Here is a 24926-nt window from a genome sequence, read left to right on the forward strand (position 1 = left end):
CTTCTGGATGGATTTTAACTCAATATAAGAAATACCAAGATCCTCACAATTGGATCAGTAGGCAACATAATAGGGAAAAAAGGTTGAAGTTGTCAAGGATTTTGTCTTACTTGGATCCACTATCAAGACTCATGGAAGCAGCAGTCAAGAGACCAAAGGACAAGCTGCATTAGGTAAATCTACTGCACAAGGACCTCTTCATCGTACTCAAGAGGAAGGATGTTACTTTGAGGACTAAGGTGTGCTTGACCCAAGTCATGGTATTCTCCATTGTAATTACATGCATGTGAAACTTGGACATTGAATAAGGAAGACTGTATAGGAATAGATATTTTTGAATTGTAGTGCTGGAGAAGAATATTGAAAGTACCATGAATTGCTAAAAGGACAGACATATCTGTATTGGAAGTACGGCCAGAGGTCTCCTTAAAGTCAAGGATGGCAAGACTTTGTCTTACATACTTTGGACATATTGTCAGGAGAGACTGGTCACTGGAGAAGGGCATCATGTTTGGTAAAGTGGAGGGGCAGCGCAAGAGTAAGGCCTTTGAGGAGATGGATTGACACAGTGGCTGCATCAATGGGCTCAACAGGCCTAGGAGCAACTGTGAGGAGACGCAGGACTGGGCAGTGTTTCGTTCTGTTGTGCACAGGGTCCCTATTGGGCAGAACCAACTCAGTGACACCTAAAACAACTTGGTTCTATGAGATGTGGACAGCTTTGAGAAATACTGTTACTTTATTTGTAGCATTAATCTGTCTTAAAGACTCACTTCCTGTTATCACTAAAAAGCACACTCATTACCATTGAGTCAATACTGACTAAAGACACCATTAACTTTGGCAAACTCCTTTTAATATTTTATAAATGTGAGATGAGTATTTCTTGGGGGAGAAAGAGTGCGTGTTAGACAGCAAGGGGGCATCTATTTCTTTTTCCTTCTGAGATACTTGGTGAGCTCTGTAACCCTGATATACACTGTTCAGCTACATAGTCTTCTTGTTATTTTAGACCAGGGTATATTCAAGCAATTGATAAGAACTTTGAGATAAGTAGACTTATTTGTGTTCTAAGGATCCATAATCAGTTATAAATATATAAAACTATGCAACTGATGGCTTAAAACACACACACATGTAGGTTAAAAGCCATCCTAGTAAAGGCTGGTACAAGTGAAGAACTGCAGATAAGGACCAGACTTGTTTGTTTCGAATGTTGCTGTGAGGCGCTGCCCACTGGGTTCTGACTCCTACCAGCCAATGCACAACAGAATGAAACACCACTGTCAGGAGTCATCTTCGCAATCATTACATCCGAGCCCACTGTGGCAGCCACTGCGTAAACCCATCTAGTTGAGAGGCTTCCTCTCTTTCGCTGTCTCTTGCCTGAAGCATGTGAGATGAAGTCTTGCAGTCCCTGCTTCAAAGTAGCATTCTAGCTCTCCTTTTCACAACACGGCATTTTTGTGCTTTTGCCAGTCCGTGGCACTTTCAATATGCTTTGACAACACCATGATTCACGTGCATCCATTTTCATTCGGTCTTCCTTGGTCATTATCCAACAATCACATGCGTAAGAGGCCACTGAAAAGGCCGTAAGTTGCGGAAGATAAATCTTCTTCCCCAAAGTGCCATCTTGTTCTTTAACTCTTCAAAGAGGTTTTGCGCAGCAGATATGCCTGATGCACTGTGTCATTTGATGTCATGAAGGCTACTTCCTTGACAATGTCAATCTTTTCTGTTCATTGTCATGCTATTTGTAGAATTGATAGGTTTGGGTTTTCTTTACATTAAGTTGCAATTCACACTGAAGGCTGGTCTTTGATCTTTCTCAGCAAATGGTTTGAGTCCTCCTCACTTTCAGCAAGCAAAGTGTGTTATCTACATATCTCAGTTGTTAATGAACCTTCAACTCCTGATGCTGTATTTTCATTCCTATAGCTCAGCTTCTCAGATTATTTGCTCAGCATGCAGTTTAAATAAGTGTAGTGAAACGATGCAACACTGAGATGCACCTTTAATGATTTTTCACTGTGGAGAAATTCCTTGTTCTCTTTGAGGGACTGCCTCCTGGTCCATGGGCAGGACATGCATGAGCACAATGATGCGTTCTTGGATTCCTATAGTTTGTTATGATCCATACTGTGACATGCCGTTGTATAGCTAATATAATACAAGTAACCAGCTTTTGGTTATTCTTGGTTTTCAACCAAGGTCCATCCAGTGTCAGCAATGATTGGCCTTGTGCTAAGTCCTCTTCTGACTCCATCTTGGATTTCTGGTAGCTCCCATCAATATCCTGCAACAAACATTTAAAATTTAGCTTCAGTTAAACTTCACATGCATGGGATATTAATGAATTAATTTAATCACTTCTGGCTTCTGTTGGAAAACCTTTCTTTGAAAGGGCACAAATATGTGTTTCAATTCTTTCACTTGAGACATCCTGAGCATATAAGGGGGTACCCCCGCAAAACCTGTAAAAGCTCCACTGGGCATAGCTTTCGCAGTATGCATTTCTCCCACTAGCAGAGCACTGAGCAACTAGCTCTGTTATGCACCTAGTGACATCACCTGGGAAGGGTCTCTGGTCACAGGGAATTTTTTCATAAAAGCAGTTTCACTCAAACCTCATTTTTTATGATGGCTGATTTAAGAGAACAGTATGTGGCTGTAAAATTTTGTTGCCTGCTTGGAAAAAATGTCACAGAAACTGTTGTGGATGTTGAACACAGTTTACAAGGGCATCACTACGGGAAAAACAAGTGTATGGGTGGTTTTCTCGTTTCAAAATAGGTGAAATGTTGATTGATGACAAACCTTGTTTTGGATGTCTCTCAACTTCCCTAACAGATTTTTTAAAAGTCCACAAAATTTGTGTACTTGTGCTCAAAGACTGATAATGGACCATTGAAGATATGGAGATGTTATCTGGACTAGCTTGGAGCTCTGTCCCGTATTTTAACAGAAGATTTTGGAATGAAGAGAGTCGCTGTCAAATGTGTGCCTCAGGTTTTGACTGACCAGCGGAAAGAACATCCACTGGAAACATGTGCTTTGAAAGAACAGCTCTGAAGTGACCCAGACTTTCTTTTCCAAGGTCATTACTGGGAAGAGACATGGTGCTATTCTTACGACCTGGAAAGCAAACGTCAATCAAGCCAGTGGAAGACTCTATTATCATCTTGCCCCAGAAAAGTTCAACAAGTAAAATTATATTTTACTTATCACCTCATAAAATAAAAAATCGATGATCATTTGTTTTTCTGATGTGAGGGGGATAGTGCATCTGGAGTTCATTCCACCAGGTCAGACTGTTAATCAAACTTTCTATTTAGAGGTTTTGAAAAGATTGCGAAGCAGTGTGTGACTCAAACAGCCCGACTAGTGGCAGACGAGATACACCACTACAATGCACCTGCTCCTGCAGCCATCTCAGTGCACCAGTTTTTGGCAACAAACAAACAAACAAAAAAAACCCCCAGCATGCCTCCTTGCCCCCCACACACCTGACCTCACCCTGTGAAAATTATTTTTGTTTCCAAGAATGAAAAGGAACATGAAAGGATAGCAATTTGAAGACAAAAGAGGTGAAGAAAATAATGAGGGAGGTGCTCAGCTATCTAAACATTTGAGTTTGAAAAATGTTTCCAAGAATGGAACCTCAGTTTTGGCAAATATATTAAGTGTAATGGAGGTTTCTGTCAAGGTTGTTTTGTAAACAACAACAACTTAAATACATAGCTTTGAAAAAAATTCTGGCTTTTGGGGGGGGGGGTGTAACCCCATCTATTCTTCCTTTTTGCCATCATAACTCCAAGTATTCCCATATTTCATTATAATAGTCTACCTTGTCTTCGTAAGCTGCCCTTTGAAAGTTTCCATTCAGTTCTTTTACTACATCATTTTTCCATTTGATTTGATTAATTCTACCTTCAGGAGCAAGTTTCAGAGTTGTTTCTGATATCCACTTTGGTGTTTTCTTTCTTTCCTGTCTTTTAATGGCCTTTAGGGTTTTTTCATGTATGGTGTCCTAGTTATCATTCCACAGTTCAGGAGATTCTGTTTTCAATGCATGAAATGTTCTTTAGATGTTCTCGAAATCCAGGTGGAATATACTACCAAGGCTGTATTTGGGCTCTTGTGGAATGGTCTGAACTTTCTTCAGCTTTCACCTCAATCTGTATATGAGCAATTGATAGTCTATTCCCCAGTCAGTTGCTGGACTGGTTTGAGCTGTTGACATTAAGCCTCCCCATCATCTCTTCCCACAGATAGTCAATTTGATTTCTGTTTATTCCATCTTGCAAAGTCTGCATGTATAGTCCCTGTTTATGTGGTTAACAAAGGTATTTACAATGAAGAAGTCGCCGGTCTTGAAAAATTCTATCTTCCAGTATCCGGTTTTGTTTTTATCGCCAAGGCCATGTTTTTCTCATTATTGATCCTTCCTCTGTTTCCAACTTTAGCACTTCCACACCAGTAATTATCAATACATGTAGATTGCATATTTGATCAAATTCAAACTGAAGTAATTGGTAGAACTCTTCCATTTCTTCATAACTAGCTTTAGTGATTGGTGCTCAATTTGAGTAATAGGTGTAATGACTGTTCTTCCTTGTCGGCCTATAGGTTTTATCCTATGACTTCATAATAGATCTTGAAATGTTCTTTTTTTTATGATGAGTGTGATGCCATTCCTCTTGAATATTATTTGTCTGGTATAGTTAAGCATGATTATCATAATCAAAAGTCCCACTAAATCAAACTGAGCTTCCTCATGCCTAAGATATCAATCTTGATTAATTCCATTTCGTTTGTGACACTTTCCCATTTCCTAGTCCACATTTCATACATTACATATTCAAATTAATAGATCTTTGCAGCTGTTACTTCCTCATGGTAAGTAATGCCCCATCAGCAAATGAAGAGCCCCAAAGCTTTATTCCACCTATGTCATTACGTCAGCCTGTACTTTGAGTAGGTAGCTCTTGCCCAGTGCTATTTTGAGCGCCTTCCAATCTGAGGGGCTAATCTGCTGGCATTGTATCTCACAATGTTTACTATAATGTATGTTTCAATAGCTAATCCCTCAAAGTGGGAAGCCCATTTCTTCTTTGTAGTCTGGAAGTGCCACTGAAAGTGGTTTACCGGGGGATAGCCTAGCTGATATTTGACCTACCAGTGACATAGCTTCCAGCATTAGAGAAATACGCACACTACTTCCATAGGACAGACGGGCTAGTAGTTGACGATCACAGGTCGCAGAATTGCTAGAGCAAAGCCTCATCGTTCATTCTAGGCGGTTTGTCAACCAAATGTAAAAGGGAAGGCAGAATAAGTTATAAAAATAATAGTTTGGGGTAAAAATTAAGCTTTTTGCCTTACATTAAAATTGTAAAATGCTTTTATTGATAAGCGTGTACACAGAAATGTGCAAGAAGAAAATGTGTAGTCCAATGAATCATCCCAATGTGAACATTCCTATAAGCAATTAATACAAAAACAGACAAAGTCAACACTTTAAACATTCCTCTACTTTCCTCTACCGTTTTCTAAACTCCCAAAGTAAACATTAGACTGACTTTTAAGACGACTTCCTTGATTATTTAAATGTTATTACTTAAGCTGACATCTCTATATGCTATAACTTAATTTTTCCAGTTGCCAAATGGGGCGTCTGCTTGGGGAGGACTGGCTTTTGTTCAGTTTTCTGTTTAAGATATTTATCTATGTGGGTGCATGCGGCTGTGTCGTCTTTCATGTTCATTGCGTGAATACACCTCACTATACTTAACCAATTTACTATTGAGGGTTATTTTGTTTGCAACTGTTTTCAGGTAATTTTGAATTTTACTGCTATCAATGTTTTTGTAAATATTTTCTTCATACACAAGTCCCTGCATTCCCACTTGGTATATTTCTGAAAGGTGGCTGGATCAAAAAAATCAATTGTATATTTTCAAATATGGTACTATCACCGTATACCAGGGACTTACAAAAGTTAAAAATACATGATTCTATGTTCTTTAAAGTTCAGTTTTCCATGAACCCATTGAAGTCCCCTTATACTCTTGCTAGCAGGAAATGAGGACTATTGGTTTGCTTCCTTGATACTTGTAGTGAGTCTTAATTTCTAAGTGTGTAGAAATGGTGGCTTGAATTCATTTTCCAGGAAACAAAGGAGGTTCAACAATTTTATTCAAATTTTTTGGCCATGTATCAGCTGCTGTTGGATTCCCACTCATGGCAACCTCATGTGTTTCAGAGCTGAATTGCTCTACAGGCTTTTTGTGTCTATGACCTTTCAGAAGCAGTTCATCAAGTCTGTCTTCCCAGGAGCCCCCAGGCAGGTTAGTAGCCCAACACTGACGTGTATGAAAGCTCATCCATCTTTCTTGTGAGTGGTCAGTCTTTTACATATTCTATATTTCTACCTGAACCCTATGCCCAATAATGTCTTTCATTCTTTGGGTTACCTTTCATTCTCTTTAATGCTATCTTTGGAAGGATATAAGTTTTCTCATAAATTTTAATTTAGTTAAATTTGTTTTGTTTTACTTTTTTGTCTGGTTAAATATGGCATCATTTATATATTCTATTAAGTTAATTAAATGTTTCACAATTAACTCAATGATTTCTCCTTGGGATCTGTTTGGAAGATATAGTTTGAGGTCAAGATCAAGTTTTGGGTTTGTTTGTTTTATTTGTATTTTTGGCACTGTCAGTGCATGTTGGGGTTTTCAGTAGTTCCAATCAATACGCCACTCCCCCACCCCCCACCTCAGCTACTTCAAAGGAGAAAGATGAGGCTACCTGCTCCCATAAAGATTTATAGCTTTGGGGGGCCTATATAAAGTTGCTTGGAGTCAGAATTGCCTGTACAGCATGGAATTTGCACCTCACATTCACTAAGTATTATGTATTGTCCTCTGCTCAAGAGGGTCATTTTCAGTGCAAATTAAATGCCCACTACAGCAGAGGTCGAGTTCTTGAATTCTTTCTGCTTCTTTTGTCAGCCTTTCTTATTGCACAAGACAAGCGACGGGAATGTAGCATGGCAGGGGCCCTCCTGCTTAGTTTGATCTTAAGCAGTATACTTTTATGAGTCTCCATACTTGCTAAATCCCACTTCATTATTCTTCATGAGATCTTCAAACCTATCCTGGATATTTTTGGTCCTTTGCATTTCCATATCAATTTTAAAATGAACTTACCACGGTCCTAAAACTAAGCCAAAAAACAAAAGATCTCGAGATTTCTAATGAATATACATACTTTGACTCTAGCGATTGGGAGAAAACTCACATTCTATTGATACTGAATCTTCCAATTCATGAAGATGATATAAAATTCCATGTCATTAGATTTTTCTTTCATTTCATAACAATCTTTGTTCTAATTTATTCCTAGTTATTTGATGCAGGACTACCAGAGGTTCCAACCTATCAGTCGCTCAGTGGGAAGAAGTAGAGGTTTCTGTAAAGATTAAGAGCCTGGAACACGAAATGATTCCAGCTTGCTGTAGGTGCCCATGAGTACATTCGGACTTGGAGCAACCCCGCAGGCAACAGAAGAAAAATGGTTTGGTACCGTGACAGCCTCACAATTGTTCTGTTTGAGTTCGATTTTGCAGCCACTGTGTCAACCCATCTTCTCCAGGGCCTTCCTCATGTGCCACTGTTCCTCCATTTCACCAAGCATGATGTCCTTCTCCAGGGACTTGCTTCTCATGCTCTGTTAAATTATTTTATTAATAGCATATCCTTAATTTTAAAAGAAATATATACATAACATACTATCTATAAAACAAGCATTGTCTTCCTTCCTAATTTGTATCTCCTTGAATTCTTTTATTAATAGCATATCCTTAATTTGTAAAAGAAATATATACATAACAGACTATCTATGAAACAAGCATTGTCTTCCTTCTTAATTTGTATCTCTTGATTTCTTTTCTTGACAAACACTAACTCCAACAATAACGCACATCTTGGAACATTGTGTACTTCCAGTTGTAAATGACATGCCACTAAATCCGATTTCCAATTCAATTCGGGAAGACCTGGTGGCATATTGGTCTATGAGTTGAGCAAATAACTGTAAGGTCTGTAGTTCGAATCCACCTGCAGCTCCACGGGAGAAAAGAGGGGCTTTGAGCTTCTGTAAGGGTTTACAGCCTAGGAAACTCACAGGGGCACATCTACCATGGGTTCCCCAAGAATTAGAATCCACTGGATGGCAGAGAGAGCGGTGAAGTCAATCTTCTTTCCACCTCGGTAGGCTCACCATCAAAGATGCTTCCTTGCAAGATCTTAAGGCCCTCCTCCCACTCCCAAAGCCAACAGCACTAACTCAAACTTAATGTCTTCTACACATTTTCATTGCGAATCTATAGGAGTAGAACTGTCCCATAGTTTCTAAGACTGTAAATGTGTAGGGAAAGCAGATTGCCACACCTTTCCACCCCCAAACAGCGCGCTTTAATCCCTGAGCCACCAGGATTTCTCAGGCCAGCCTCCCAATTCCTACAAATCCTTGCAGCCCGGGCTCCGTCCGCCGGCAGCGGAAGCGCGCAGCTCCGGAACCCGGCACGCTCCGCCCTCGCCTCAGCGCAGCCAATCAGCAGGCCCCTCGAGCGCGGGGCGTGGCCGGCCAAGATGGCGGCGGCCGTTGGCGCGTAATTCCCCTCGCGGTGTTGCCGCGGTCCTTCGCGTGTGGCCAACGATGAGAGGAGAAGCGGCCGGCGGAGGGGGGCCGTAGGCGATGAGTCGGCGAAGGAAACGTGGGGACGGCCTCGGCCCGAAGGAGTCGCCGCGCACGCCGGGCGCGGCGGAAGAGTACGGCTCGGCGGGGTCCGAGTCAGGGAAGAGGCGGCCGGGGTCGGCCCGCCGCTCCAGGCTCTGCCGGGGGGAAGAAGGGCCCGCGCCGCCCGGGCAGCGGCCTCCGGCTACCGCCTCCCGCCGTAAAAGTAACCCTGAGGGTGAGACGTCGGCCCCGCGGCCCAGCTCGCTCCGGGGAGACGCGGGGTGCGGGTGGGAGTGGAGCCTCCACTGTCTTCTTTTCCCAGAAGTGCCCGCCCCTCCCCCCCGGAAGGCCCAACATCACCCACGGCCACTGCCCACGCCTTTCCCCCGAGTCGGCCCGCTGTCGCTTCAGGGCTCATGTCCCCTCCCCCGGCACCGGGTCTACCTGTGTCGGGAGCACCGCGACTTTGTAGGTGCTCCTGCTGATCGTCCGCAGGGGTCTGTGAGCGGCCCGTGGCCCTCGCCTTCCCACTTCCCGGAGGGAATTCCCACTCCCCGGAGGGAATTCCCTCTCTCCAAGCTGGGTTTCCCGACTTGCCTTCCTCTTAGAACCCGGGCCGCCCGGGGAAAAAAAAAAAAAGATCCTTCTTCTCTACGTCTTGGTCGAGTCACGCCTCTTTCTAAACCGGAAATACCTGTGTTGACTCTCCCCTCTTAGGACCCTAAGGCCCCACCAATTTCGTTCTGGTCCACGTTCCACGTTTATTAAGCTTGCAGTTAGCCCTGCCCGGAACCGAAACACACAAGTTGTTTTCTGGGCCGACTTTCCTAAAATGTGACTTTGGCTACCACGTGTCTTTAGTGCAGCTCCAAACAATTTTAGGTGGAGATGCAAAAGGGACAGTAGAAAAAGCTTCCCAACCAATGAATCACTAATAAGTTTTGAAGCGATTAGTGTAAGTTCAGTCGGGAAAAGGGCTAAACAGACGTTCTACCTGGTTTTCATTGGTAGACATTTGACTTGCATAGTAGTGCCTTACAAATGACTCTCCAAAGACTCCCAGACATAGTGATAGTGAATATAGTAGCTGGGTTATACAGTATTATTTATTCATAGATATTTCCTGAAAATACTGGAGGTATTCGTCCTTTAAAACCAAATGCTGTACACATTTTTATGCGAAAAATTTTCTTAACAAAAATATGCAAGAAAATTTGATACTGGACTATACAAAGTAGTCCAGTCTAAGCTATTGTTATTTGACTTGGGAGCTCTATGAACTGAAACAATTATTTCAAATGCAGTAATTGTTACTTGAATCACTTTTTTTTGTTTTGTTTTTTGCATAGAGAAGTATGAAACACCAAAGAGAATGCAGAAAATGGATTTATTGCCATCCACCTTCAGTTCTCCTAATGATCCTGAGGGGCTGAGTGATATCTTTTGGGATCAGAATTCTCCAATGACAAAGCAGTTAGGTAATTTGCTATTGAGGTTTTTATAAGGGTAACTATATGACAGGATTAGGAATTAACTAAATTTTCAGTTGGCTGAAAACATCTGGAACTTTGATATCGCAGATATGTTTTGAGAATTTTAGTTTTTTATCAATATGATACTTGTAAGGAACCCAGGTGATCTAGTGGGTTATGTGTTGGGTTGCTAACTACAAGGTCGATAGTTCAAATCAACCTGCTGCCCTGCAGGAGAAAGATTGGGCAATTTGCTCCTATAAAAATTTACGGTCTTGGAAGCCCTAAGGAGCAGTTCTCTGTTCTTTTGAATCTGAATTAAAATTGACTGGCAGTGGGTTCTGGTTTATGATATTCCTATGATGTCACAAGTATGTAGTGATCTAACTAACCATTGCTAATTAAAATCATGACACTAGTGTTTTTAAATTAAAGCTTTTGTTTACAGTGTATAGACATGTCTTTGTTTCTTTAGGTAAAGGAAGAAAAAAACAGATTTACACCACAGATAGTGATGAGATTTCACATATTGTGAATTGTATAGCTCCTCAGGTAAATATAATTAGATTTATTGTTTCTGAAAAACAGTTTAAAGTATGCTACAAGGCCTTGTGTTGCTCATCTAAATGAAAAATAACATTTTACTGTTTCTCATTTTCTTTTCCAAAAATTAGGCAGTAAAGATTACTTTTACCTTTGCTACTTCTGAAATGCATGTTTTAGAAAGAGCATAACATAGAGCATAAAATTAGTAAAATACATTTTCCTAAATATATTTGTTGGTTTAATTTTTTGAGTGCATTTGACTTTGGTTTGTGTTTTTTGTTAATATTGTAATTAATAACATATGGCATAACTTTTTAGATTACTAAAACAATAGAAAAAGACCGTTTTTTTAAATAGATATGTTTTGGTAAAATTTTCTTACTATCTATTTTACCTTTTCCATATTTAAGTGGCTTTTACTAATACTCATGGATTTATAAGATCGTCAGGAAACACTTGTAAACATGGAAAGAACACGATATAGAGTTATTTCTGAATTTTCTCCTATATTGGATAACCTTTTTCAAGTCACATGAATGTTCAGAATCTCAGTTCCCTCGGTCATATATTAAAATTATTACCTGTCTTGCTTTCCAGTGTATTATGAGGATTAAAGCTGTAGTCGATGTTAAAATCAAGCAACTCGTACAGTCAAAACAAATCTGTTGCTACTAGCTCTACATTCCATGTTCACCATGTCATAGACACTCATTTTACATAGGGTTCATTAGTTAAATAGCATTTATGCCATAAAACGACTTACGTTATAACTTAACAATAGATCTTCATTAATTGTGGGTTTCACTTGAAAGAAGCAAATAAAATGTGTTTGGGCTGGCCATCCTAAATACTGATAGAAAGATAATTGAGTAAATTATTGGATCCTGTACATATATAGCCTGGAAATAACTCATAACAAATAGGAACAGTATGCGAGTGGTAGCTTGTACAAGACAAGAAATAAAGTGAAATTAGTTTGCTTTTCAATGTTGCCCTCTTCAGCTAAACGCTTTTAAAAGAGCTGAAATACTTGGCAGTGTCAAAGTTTGTTTAAAAGCTTGTGATATTCTCAAACTTGTTCTCAACATGAAATAGTTATTCTGTTTATTTTTAGGTGGACTATTTTCTTTGGATTATTATTTAATATTTTCAGAGGTGGTATATCTTTTTAAAATCTACACTTCCATTTTAATTGATAGCCACTTCACTTTTCTCAGTAATTGCTTACTCAGTGTTGCTTCAGTGTGATATCTTTGTAGCACATGTCTATGACTTTGTGCAGTATAGATTTACGAATAAATGACGCAGCACCTGGAAGATAGTGGCAAGTAAAGTTCTATAATTTTTAATAATGGCATTTAAGAAACAGGAGCACTTGTAAATAAACAGTAATGTGTACATGCAGTGCACGTATGTGTACAATTGGACTTTACAAACCATACTCTGTTCCCAGAAAAGTAAGTAAATTAAAAATTCCTTGCTAAATGGCCAAGAGTTTATAATTAATCACTAAATATGTCATTTTCCTTAATTTCAAAATTGTGTTGAAACAGAAAGGGGAAAATTTTACATAGAATCCGAGAGGAAATTGACTCTACATGAGTATTGTACAAGGAGCGCCGGAACTGCTTGGGGCTAAGCATTGGACTGCTAGCCAGGAGTTGTCCGTCTAAACCCAGCAGCCACTCTGCAGAAAGAAGATGAAGTTTCATCTTCTCAGAAACCCTTAGGAGTGGTCCCACTAGGGGATACAGGCTCGGCCTGAGTCAGAATCAGCGCGGTGACAGTGGGTTCAAGTATTGACCAAGCTAACTAGGGACAAGTTGGCATCGCATACACTTTGTTGAATTAGCTGAAGATTTGAAGGTACCGAGTTGTAGGGCTCTTTTCACCTAAGTAAACTGATATTTTTCTTATTGTCTTATTGTACTAAATGCTGAGGTAATTTAGGAATCCTTGCCTTCAAGTAATGGAGCCCTTTGGGTAAGTGGCTTACATGTTGGGCTGCTAACTGCAAGATCAAGGATTCAAATCCACCAGCTGCTGTGTAGGAGAAAGTTGAGGTTGTCGGCTCCCATAAAGATTTCCAGCCTCAGAAACCCTAGGAAGCAGTTCTACTCTGTCCTATATGGGAACTATGCATTGGAATTGACTCCCTTGTAGTCGCTTAGACATTGGGCCCCTAACCACAAGGTCAGCAGTTTGAAATCACCAGTGCCTCTGTGGGAGAAAGATGAGGCCGTCTACTCCTCTAAAGATTTAGTCTCAGCCGCCCACAGGGTCTGTTATTTGCCTTATGGGTCAGTAGGTCAGAATTGACTAGATGGCAGTGAGTTTCAGAGCCTTCATATAAGCAGTTTTGTGGTACAATGGGTTAAGGGTCAGGCTGCTGACTGACAGGAGAAAGATGGGGAACCTGCTGTAAAGATTTACAGCCTCTGAAGCTTTAGGGCACAGTTGTTTTTTTTCTTAAGCTTCTATAACTTGGACTAAACTCAATGGCAGTGAGGTTGGGTTTTGTTTGTAGTTTATTTTGGGTTGTGGTGGTGTCTGACTTTTGCATTCAGGTAAGCTATAGTGTAGGGATTAGGTTATGCATGTTTGGTATAGTCTCTTCAGTCTGGGTAACTAAGAAAGAGTGTCTTCTGTTTGATTTGTGAGGCTGGTTGTTATCAAGGTCGTTCACTGGTTTCTAACATGGGCAAGTAGCAGCCGAGCAAAGCAAACCCTCCTAACATTAAGGTGGCCCTTGCTTTGCTTGAGCCTCTCCCCATTGAACTTCTGCTTTCTCCCCTTATTTTTGTTCTTATCCTTATTTAATTCTTAGCATCAGTTCTTTTTTTTCTCGTGTTACAGTTTTAGTATTATTATTATTAACATTAGATTCAAATGTTGTCAACAGGTTTTCTAAAAAGCAGTTCCACTTTTCTGGTTTTTACCTATTCTCTAGAATGTTTGTTTGTTTCAGATCATTTTATTGGGGGCTTCTACAGCTTTTATGACAATCTATACATCAATTGTATCAACCATATTTGTAGATATGTTGCCATCATTATTTTCTAAACATTTACTTTCTATTGAGCCCTTAATATCAGCTCCTCTTTTTTCCTTCACCCTCTTGACCCCTTGATAAGTTATAGACTATTATTATTTTCATACCTTACCCTGACCGCTGTCTCCTTTTCCCCATGGTTTCTCTTGTTCATTCCCCTGGGAGTCGGGGTCTGGGTGGTTATGTGTCCATCACTGCAAACAGTTCCCTCTCCTTCCCCTCCTTTTCTCATCTTCCCCCTACCCTCCTGGTATAGCTACTCCCATTTCTGTTCCCGGTTTCCATGTGTCTTGAGCTCTTACCTCTTTTTTTAAGCACTTTATTGGGGGTTTGTAAACTCTTATCACAATCCAATGTCAAGCACATTTGTACATTTGTTGCCATCATTATTCTCAAAGCATTTTCTTTCTACTTGAGCTTTGGGTATCACTTCCTCATTGTTTTCCCCTCCCTCCCTCATGAATCCTTGATAATTCATAAATTATTATTTTTCATGTCTTACACTGTGTGATATCTCCCTTCACCCACTTTTATTTTACCTCTTACTTGTACCTATGCACATGCTCCTGCTCTGGTCTAGCCCAAAGAGCAAGGCAGGACTGTGGTCATGATAGTGGTAGGGAGGGAAGCCTCAAGGAACCAGAGCAATATTGTGTGTGGCTTGATCACTCTACTTCTCCTTGGTTGAGTCATCCCTCCCAGTGACCCTTCTGTGAGGGGGATGTCCCATTGTCTACAGGTGGGTTTGGGGTCTTTTCTCGGACCCACTTTTTTCTCAACAATATGGGGTTTTGCTTGTTTGTTTGTTTTGGGTCTTTTGATACCTGTTACCAGATCCCATTGACACCTCATGATTGCACAGGCTGGTGTGCTGCTTCCACGTGGGCTTGTTGCTTCTCTGTTATATGGTTACTTGTTTAACGTCAAGCCTTTAAGACTCCAGATGCTATATTTTTTGATAGCCGGGCACCATCCTTAGCATCAATTCTAACTCCTCATTCCTGACTTTAATTCCATGTAAGAGTTCTCAGTTCTGGTCAACAAGGATTGCTTACTTTAGATTGAGATTATAATGGGGAAAGAAAAAACGTGGCGGGTCAGATGATACAGATAATGGTCTATATGTATCTCCTTTTTATTCTCAGTGTGGATGAGTTATGAGACAGTTTATTTATTATACTGTTTATTTGCATGAAAATATTATAAAAATTGAAATAAGTTAATCTGGGTGGGTTTTTTTGATAACGCATATGCTTCTATTAAATATGTATTGCATAAAGTTCAAGTCTCTTAAAATAAGGAATGCTTAACTGAAGGTTTTTTATACTTTAAGCATAAATGATTCACTTCATGCAACTTCTTATTGCCATATCCCAATTTCTCCCTGTCTCCGTTTTCTTTCCTTTGTAGTTTATTTGGTGACAAACTCTTTATCAGAATTTATTGCTGTAGGAAAATTTGAAAGTGGTTAAAATTTCTTTTTTGGGGGGGTGCTTTTTGCACCTCCTTTTTTCCGATTTGCTACAGGATGAAAAACCTATAATAGACTCTATGCTGGGTGTGTGGATTGGTGAAACTGCTATTCCTTGTACCCCAAGTGTAGCAAAAGGGAAATCAAAAGCAAGATACAGCTGCACTAAGTGAGTTCAAGCTTTTCTGAGATTCAATGAAGCAAATATTTTTAATTAGTAGTCTATTTTTATAAATTTATTAAAATGATAAATTCTCTTTCATTCTGACATGTTTTAGTATATCAAAATATGTTAAGTAGAAATCGAATATTTGTAATGATTCTTAAAACATTTCTGTTGCATCTTTTTTAAACATTTAATAGGTCAAAAACACAAAATCACGAAGAAGAACTTATGAAGTTGGCAAAAGAATTTGATAAAAATATGGAAGAACTAGATGTGATTCAAGAGCAAGATGAAAGGAATTGTGATTTTACCCAGATGATTTCAGAGACTTCAAATGATTATGAAGATAATGTACTTATACAATCATTATGTCCTATACTTCCTGAAAGAGATTCTGCTGTAACAGAGACGCCTATGAAGGAAATCGCCAAGAAATCAAAGGAATACGATCAAAATAGCAGTTATAAGTTATTCGACCAAAAGATTGAAGCAGCCTTGAATGCCATTTTTGATGGTTCCACTCAGAAATGTAGCGGACAATTCAGCCAGGATCGGTCATGTACTGTTTTGAGCACCACCAACACAACTTTTGGAAAGAAAAGTGCTCTTAAAAAGGAAACAGTCATTACGAGTCAAACTGTGGGCACGACTTGTGGGTCACTGTCTTTGGGAGCAGACACTCCCATCATGACCAAACCATGTGTGACTCCCTGCACTAAGGAAATGGAAGCTTCCAGTGAGCACCTTGATCCATTTGCTACCAGTGGTATGGCGGAGGACTGGGAAAACTTCCTCCGAAACGAACCCTTTGTGCTGCCAACTGTGGACACGCCAGAACCAATCCCTGTGCCTAATACTGCTCATGGTGCTGCTCATAAGGATATTTCTACTTTTAACTCTAAAAATGATAGCAGTAACTCAAGATCAGATACACATGTAGATGTCAGGCCAAGTAATTCAAGAAGTTTGCAAGGTCTTCCTTCAAAGATAAGCAGCCGAGAATTCGTAGATGATGAAAAAGCAAAAAAAATGCCAACTCTGCATGAGAAACCAAAGCCATTATCATCTACTGGGAATAAAATGAAATTGGAGAGATCACGCAATAAAATGACTATTAGAGATAGAATTCAAGATTGTGCACTTGCCTCGTCGAGTGTTACAAAAATAAAGGAAGATATTTATACTAAACTTACTCCTGTAAATGCTTCTGGAAGAAAGTCTGCTTTGAACACAGGATATTTTAATGAACAAAAAAGTAAGCCAATTTCCAATCAGTCTTTGAAGACATCTCCTAATACAGATCTCTATGGACCTGCAACTTCAGCCAGCGAAACCAAATCCGACAGTAAGCTAAATCAGGCAAATGCACCAAATGTAACTTCTTTCCTGGATGATTGGAATGACCCATTATTTGCCAATGAAATTATTAAATCATGCCATGTATTAGAGAATACCTGGGAAACAGATGATGTCGATGATGATTTGTTATATCAAGCATGTGATGATATTGAAAGACTATCTCAGCAACAAGACATTGGGAATGAAAGTAAGAAATCAGAAAATACAACTGAGATGAATGAAAGTTCCAAATATGGAGCTAAGAACACATTTACTCCATCTAAGGGAAGTCATTGTGTGCAATCAAAGCGTCTGACTCTGGACAGTGTCACAGTGCAAGCATCATCCTCGGGAAATAGCTCACAAATGGATAAACCAGTGAAGACGGAGAAAGGAGAAACTTGTAGAAGTTCGCCAAGTATTTTACGTGCCGCACCACAGCTGGCTGTGTACTCTAAGAACTCCAGTGAGGAGATCAAGAGCCTGCATGTCCATTGGAATAACACCGATATTCCAATGAAAGTGAATCGCTCTACATTCGCTCTTGCAGGAAGTTCACATTTGAGTGTGAGTCCAGGTCATATAAGTACAGGAATTCCTACTGCTAATAAATTGATTCCTCACAGGACAGTAAAAAATGAAGTGCAGACTCAGCATAACAAAACAACTAAATTTTCAAACTATACATTCACTAAGTTGAAAAGTTCTGAGACTCATTCTCAATTTAATAAAAATTGTACAGTCGGAAGTTTGCCTGATACCAAAATTATACAGAGTTTAGAGGAAAATAAATCTCCATCCATCAACCCATTACATGAAGTTATTCAGCAGCAGTCTTTCACAAAATTTTCTGAATCTGGAAAACAGCCTTCAAAAGGTATGTGAGATTGTTTTGTTTTAAAAGAATCATTTTTGAAATAGTTACTGGTTATTTTGAGTTTGAGTAAAGTAAAGGATAACAAACAGTTTCAATCATTTCCTGCATTTCATGCAATGAGTGGTAAGTTGTAGACACTCGATAAATTCTGTTGATTAGCTTAGAATTACTTCCTGAGGGTTTTACTTGTAGGTGTGTTTATTGCTGTTGTATTTTTAATACTTTGTTTATTAAGCACCTCATTGCTTTAAGACTTTACTTTTCTAATACCTACTTTAACTTTTAGTAGAATCAAAATGAACAGTATTTGCAGGCTTAACATAGGATATAAAAATTCAGTGTTATTGAGATAAGCGTTTTGATTTACTAACCTGATATAATCTACCATAGTAGACCTGGTGGTGTAGGGGTTATGTTTGGGCTGCGATCCTCATGGTATGCGGTTTGAAACCACCAGCAGCTCCACGGGAGAAAGACTGGGCTTTCTACTCCCATCGACAGTTACAGTCTCAGAAACCCACAGAGGTTATGAGTCAGCATTGTGTCGATGGCAGTGAGTTTGAGTTTTTAATCTACCGGCCCTTATGTCTTCTCATTCCACTCGCCCTCCGCAGTTCTTCATTAGGCCATGCATTCCAATGTCTAACTCAACAGCTATCTTTACATCCGCTTCACTGTCGATTGTCGCCTCCCTTGTGTAAGCCAGCATTTCTGCACTAAACGGTGGTTCTTTAACTTGTCCCTTTCAATTCTGTTCTCCTCACTGCAGGGTAAACTTTTAAAACAGGCAGGCAAACCTGGCATTCCTCTGCTTACAATAGCCGTGAGAGGTCGCCTTTCTTACATTTCAACTAAAGTATGGACATTCATGGTTCTGCTTCTTGACCTGCCTGTCGTATTTCATTCCAATTTTTCCTTTACCTACTAAACCTCACCTACATCAACTGTCTTTCAACTCTTCCAAAAGAACTTGGACCACACTATTCTTCCCCCGCCCGGATTCTTCCCCCACCATTTGTTTGGTTTGGCGGTCTTCTCTTGCGCTTTAGTCTCAGTTTCTGTATTTCCATCTCACCAACACCTTCCTTGACCAGTGTAGAAGTCCTTGTCATTTTCAGATACATAACTTCAGTTTTTTTCTTAAAGCAGATGTGATTAAATATCTATTTAATAATTTTGCTATATGTCATTGCATAACTAGGCCTACTGCAGCATCTGGCACTTAAATGGTGCTGAATAAATATTTAAATGAGCCTCATGTAATATGCAAAGAGGGTTATTCACTCACAGGTACTATGACTTTTTTTTGTTTAAGGAAATAAAAAAGCAAGTATAAAGACTTGTATACTTCTAGCCCAATGCTTTTTCATAATCTGATGTCTTCGTCGATGCTACTGCCTTCTTCGCCAGAAACTTGGTTCCCCAACATGCATACCCCATTTGCCCTTTACGATCCAGGCTCTTTCTCCAGTATCACATGTTTATATTTGTTACAGCATTTACTATACAAGTGTGTAATGGTAGATTTTAAAAAATCAAATTTCCAGTTGAGGCTAAGGATTGAACTCTATTACTACGACCTATGGGCCACATGCGACTGGGTGTTTTTCCCCCTTTTGTTTTTTTATTTCAAAATAAGATATGTGCAATGTGCATAGGAATTTGTTCATAGTTTTTTTTAAACTATAGTCCGGCCCTCCAACTGGTCTGAGGGACAGTGAACTGGCCCCCTGTTTAAAAAGCTTCAGGACCCCTAGATGTAGATCAATACCATCATAGCATGGGGTGTTCGGTTTTAACATTAGATTATTATTTTTTTTATTTAGAGTCGAGGTGATATTTTTGTTGACATTACTGCTGCCACTTTCTTAGTTAATTGAACTTTTACAAAATCCATATGCTAGTTGTTTTAAACAAATAGCAGCATAGAATAATTGGAAGAAAAAAGGTAAATCTTCTATTTCTCATCTAGAATAATTTTTCAAGGGAAGTTACAATGAAAAGTTTCATGTAGCGTTTTAGTACTTTGCATGTCTGTAAAAATGTGTCTCATTTATTTAAATACATGGAATTATATACTGTATGCTGATTCTTTGACAATTTTCCCTTGCTTTTACGTAATATGACTGTTTCATGTTGGTGTATATAAATTACTTTCTTCAGTCATCTTACTGATGTTGTTACTTGTAGGTCGTTAGATGGAGGCGCCATAATTTAACTGTTTCCCACTGATGCATGTTTCGGTTATTTGTGGATTTTAGCAATCACAAATAATACTATAAGTATCCTTCTGCATAGGTTACTTCTGCAGTTGTATTTGCTAATTTGTAGTTAATATCAGAGAATGTTCCTAATTTTAAAGGCAATCAAGAAATTGCCTTCCCAAATAGTTGCAATTTAAAAAAAAGTTATATCGTAACAAACACAGAAAAATATTTATTTACATCATAGCCCATATTAGATACTTTGAAGCTTTAAAACTTGCCAACCTAGTAAGAGTTGTGTTGTACATATTGAAAAGAGTATATTTTAGTTAATTGAACCTGCTCCCATTTCAGTCCAGACAAAATTGCTCTGGAGTATTCGAATATTCCTCAAATGCCAATTTACTGTCATCTTGCTTCATATAGATTTTGAGATTAAAAATATGAGGCTAATTAACTTGCTTGTTGTATCTATGGTCTCTTTTATTTCCATAGAAAGTTGGTAATTGGTGTTTTCATCTCTTAAAAAAATGATATTGGCATTGAATCAGGATTGCAATTTATCTGTAGATTGCTTTGGGTAGTGTTTGGCTTATCCATAAGCATGATATATCTAGTCTTCCATTTGTGTGAGGTTCTCTTGATTGCTTGTAGTAATGTTTTTTCGTTTTCCTTGTATCGGTGTTTTGTGTCGCTGGCTATATGTAAGTATTGGATCTTTTGGACGACTTCTGTAGGGATGTTCTGCATTTCCTTTGCATACTTCTCTTTGTACATTGAGCCTTTACTACCTTGTCACGTTGGTGACTCTTGAAATTAGTTCCTGTAATTTTGATGTTGAGTTTTGGGGATTGTAAACAAATAGGATCATATCCAGAGATAGAGTGTTACTTTTTCTATGCCAATTTGGTTGCCTTTTACTTTCCTTTTTTGCTTTATTAATCTGTATAGGGCATTCAATACATTACAGAATAAAGTGGTGCCATTCACAAAGAGAATGCTTTTAGTTTTTCTAAGATGAACACTGACCATTGATTTGGTGTCTATGCCCAGAATTACGTTTACCAATTTCCCTTCTGTTACTATTTTGTTGACTATTTTTAGCAGAAATGAGTTGGGGTTTTGACAACTTCTTTTTCTGTTTACATTGACATGACTGTCTGAATTTTTCTTTGCTTTCTATGGTGGATTACATTAATTGCTTTTCTAATGTCGATGGGCTCTTTCATACCCAGTAGAATTGCATCATTGCAACACAAGTAGTAGAATTTAAACTTAATGGCGTGAGAAATTTTACTCTAGCAGACTTCCTTAATGACTAAATCGAAAGCCTCAACACTCTATAGAGCAAAAAGTAGATTCAAAAGTAGATAGAAAGTTAAAGTAACTTCTAGTAAAGAACCATAGGAGCGCTGGCTCAGGGTTAGGCTCTGGGGTGCTAACAGCAAAATTGGTGATTCATATCCATCAGCTGCTCTCTTCACCAATAAAGATGGTTCGCCCCAGATAGACTTCATCAGATGTCAGTGAGTTGGAATAGACTCAATGTTAGTGGATTTTTCTTTAATAAAAGCACACTCCCCTTCCCATTAGCCTCTTCGCCATCTTCCCCGGCCATCTGCTGCTGCAGCCATGCAGGTCCAGCTGTGCAGCTTCAGCGGGTACGAGATTTACCCCGGGCACGGGCGGCGCTACTCCAGGGCCGATGGAAAGGTTTTCCAGTTCCTTAATGCAAAATGGAATCGGCGTTCCTTTCCCAGAGGAACCCTCGGCAGAGAAACTGGACTGTCCTCTACCGGAGGAAGCACCAGAAGGGGCAGTCGGAAGAAATTCAAAAGAAAAGAACCCGCCATGCAGTCAAATTCCAGAGGGCCATCCCTGGTGCAGCTCTTGCTGATACGATGGCCAAGAGGAACCAGAAACCTGAGGTTAGACAGGCCCGATGAGAACAGGCCATCAGGGCGGCCAAGGAAGCAAAACAGGCAAAGCAGGCTTCTCAAAAGACAGCAATGGCCGCTCCTAAAGCCCCACAAAGACAGTACCTAAGCAAATGACGGTGCAGCCTGTGAAAGTGTCTGCTCCCGGGGTGGTGGAAAACGCTAAATGACAGCAGAGACTTTCTAATAAAGATGCAACTATAATAAAAAAACAACACTATTGGAGGTATTGCTATCCAGTGTACTTTGATATGTTATATTGTTACCACTTTTAGCATAAACGATCCATAATTTCAAAAACCATAGTTTGTTTTGTGAATGTATTCATTCATAGCTTATATAAATTAGACTCTAGTTCCACAAGAATTTTTTAGTAGGTGGGTAATCAACATAAAGATAGATTTTAATCAAATGAATTTTATCTCAGAGGAAAAGAAAACATCAGTAGGAACAGATCAATCTGTTTTTGCTTTTGTTTTTATGACCTACAGCTCTCTCCACATACACACACACATCTTTTTTTTTTTTCTGGAAATCTTACTTTTGGTAAGTTGTGTGATCTAATAACTAAAGTATTATGGGAAATCTAGATACTGAAGAAACCATCATGTTTGATAAAGCAGGGCCAGCAAAGGCGGGGAGGAAGGCCCTCGAGGAGATGGCTGACACCGAAGACTAAGAACAATTGCGAGGCTGCCACAGGGCTGTGCAGTGTGTCCTGTTGCACATTGGGTCACTGTGGGTCGGAGCCAACTCCATGGCTCGCAGCAACGATACCATGCACAGCTTGACTCCACGCCAAGTAAACCTCGTGTGTGTATAACTCATGTTTCTATTTTTAATTTTTAGAGGAAGAAGAGAAAAATAGAAAGTATTCTCCCGAAGAAATTCAGAGAAAGAGACAAGAGGCCTTGGTGCGAAGAATGGCCAGAGCGCGAGCAACTTCCGTAAATGCCGCTTCCACTTGATTTCTAATGAAATACTGCTTGGAAGACATAATAACAAAGACTGTTAATAACTATCTGTGATAGGACAGAATGGTTTTCTCAATTTCTCTGTGAGAAAGTTAGTGCTGAATTGTAAAGCTTAGAATTCTACTTACAAGTTATTTAATAAATCAATGTTTATAATAGTCAATAAAGTCAGAAAGAAGTGAAAAGAATTACATGTAAGTTTTTGAAAATCAGCCACTATGTACTGGAATTTACAGATGGCAGTGATTTTATTTTTCAATACTACGCTTGCAGAGGGGCCACGGAAGGTATGCAGTTTACATACTTCTTTATTGTAACAGTGTCTTCCTAATAGCAAGCTTCTGCTTACTAATGGAGACTGCTTTCCAGAATGGTTCTTGTTTTAGGTTTGTGCATTTATGTGTTTCTGAAGTTTAATGCTACCATGGTTGGTGGAAAATAAGAACTTAATCACTGATAACAAAATTATTTAGTATTTTAATATTTGTGTGGTATATTTTGATAATCTTCCAAGGTTTTTTGGGAAAATACTCATTTAAGACAACTAGTTTAGAGAAGAGGAAATAGATTGCCTTTATAAGTATTATGACGTCATTAACATTCAGAACTTTGAACTTTCTCTTTAGTTTACTGACTTTACTAAATATTTTTTCTCTATTTCCCCTCTTCCTGTTGCTCATTTTCCTATTTTGAATTGTTTGATCAATATTTTAAAATTTAATCATGGAGCATAAGCAGAAAAATTTTATTACTCCCAAATGACTTTTGAAAAAATTATCAATGGGAAAACTTATTCTATCATGGTGCTTACCACTATTCGGGTACCTTAGATCTGTCATAATAATCCCATTTTAAGTTATTTTTATGTAGGCATATATAATTCTCTAAATTGTATTTTCAGATACATAGTGGATTCTAGGTAATCTTTATTATTTTTCTAAGAATATATAATGACTTCAATAAATAGAGGAAATATGTTATGTAAGAAAATGAACTGCAGCCCTTTTATCTTTTCCTAAAATTCATCTTTCCTGTTTTGTCCGTTCATTAATACCGAGCCTCATAAGTTTCCATTTCTTTGAAACTGTTACCTCAACATCTGTCTGGATTTCTTATCTGTAATTTTGATGGTATTTATTCTTTATATGAAGGTACCTTCAAAATATTTGAGGGAAAAGAGAGTTATTCCATGAACATTTTGAAACGTTGTGTTATTCATGGGGCAATCTATGATGCATGGTTATTTGTTGTTTAGTTATAATTGTCTTATAGTGTTTCTAAAAGTTGTCACATGGTATCTGATTATTTTGCTGTGCTTTCCTACAGCCTATACTGTTAATTATGCAATAGTTTTCTTAGCAGTGATCACTTTTTTCTTTAAAAGGAAACTTGATTATCTTGACTGTTACATAGTGAGTGGTGGAGTCCTGGTGGTGTAGTGGTTTTTGTTTCACATGAAGTATAATCCATACTGAAAGCTGTAGTCTTTGATTTTCATAAACAAGTGCTTTTATTCCTATTCATTTTCAGTAAATATCATCTTCATACCAGCTTACAATGAGTTGTCTTCTAATCCTGATGCCAAGTTCTTATGGTACAACTTCTTGGATGATTTGTTCAGCATACAGATTGAATAAGTAAGATGACAGGATACCACTCTGCCCCATACATTTCCTGATTTAAACTGTGTAGTACCCTCTTGCTGTCTTAAAGACTGGACCTCTTAGTCTATGTACAGGTTCCACGAAAGCACAATTAAAGATTCTTAAATCCCCATTCTTTACGGTGTGTTGTACATAATTTGTTATGTTCTACACAGTCCAGAAGTAGACACCTTCCTGGTGTTTGCTGTTCTCATCCAGACCCATCTGACCAGCAGTGGCGTAGTGACACCGTCTTCTAAATCCAGCTTCAATTCCTGGCAGCTCACGGTTGATGTACTCCTGCAAACATTTTTATTTTCAGCACAATTTTTGAGTGCAGGTGATAATGATATCTGATAATTCCCATGTTCTTTTAATTCCTATATGATTTCTATGGGATGGACAGAAATACAGCCCTCGTGAAGTCAGGTGAAGCTGTCTTCCAGTTTTCTTGGTGTGGCTATGAGTGCCTTCCGCACTCCTGTTTCCACAAACTGG

At 39.0% G+C, this 24926-nt stretch overlaps 1 protein-coding gene across 2 annotated transcripts; it reads left to right on the plus strand.

The window, feature by feature from the left end:
* The first annotated feature begins 8643 nt into the window (after positions 1–8643).
* On the plus strand, positions 8644–24584 carry ETAA1 (ETAA1 activator of ATR kinase). 2 transcript variants are annotated; one of them, XM_075535205.1, is made up of 6 exons: positions 8644–8983; positions 10098–10226; positions 10696–10772; positions 15346–15458; positions 15653–17670; positions 22661–24584. In XM_075535205.1, the coding sequence occupies exons 1-6, from the start codon at positions 8767–8769 to the stop codon at positions 22777–22779; spliced, it is 2673 nt and encodes an 890-aa protein (XP_075391320.1). In that variant the 5' UTR covers positions 8644–8766; the 3' UTR covers positions 22780–24584. The 2 variants fall into 2 exon arrangements, with proteins under 2 accessions (XP_075391320.1, XP_075391321.1); XM_075535206.1 differs by lacking the exon at positions 8644–8983 and having other exon boundaries at positions 10181–10221.
* Positions 24585–24926: the final 342 nt, after the last annotated feature.

The sequence above is a fragment of the Tenrec ecaudatus genome, chromosome 17, assembly GCF_050624435.1.
Source record: "Tenrec ecaudatus isolate mTenEca1 chromosome 17, mTenEca1.hap1, whole genome shotgun sequence".
NCBI lineage: Eukaryota > Metazoa > Chordata > Mammalia > Afrosoricida > Tenrecidae > Tenrec > Tenrec ecaudatus.

What these genes read in the sequence shown, in the direction of transcription:
- ETAA1 (XM_075535205.1), top strand. Translation starts at nt 8,767, where the DNA reads ATGAGTCGGCGAAGGAAACGTGGGGACGGCCTCGGCCCGAAGGAGTCG. An exon ending in CCGTAAAAGTAACCCTGAGG is followed by an intron (nt 8,984 to 10,097) that starts GTGAGACGTCGG and finishes TTTTTTGCATAG; the next exon opens with AGAAGTATGAAACACCAAAG. An exon ending in GCAAGATACAGCTGCACTAA is followed by an intron (nt 15,459 to 15,652) that starts GTGAGTTCAAGC and finishes AACATTTAATAG; the next exon opens with GTCAAAAACACAAAATCACG.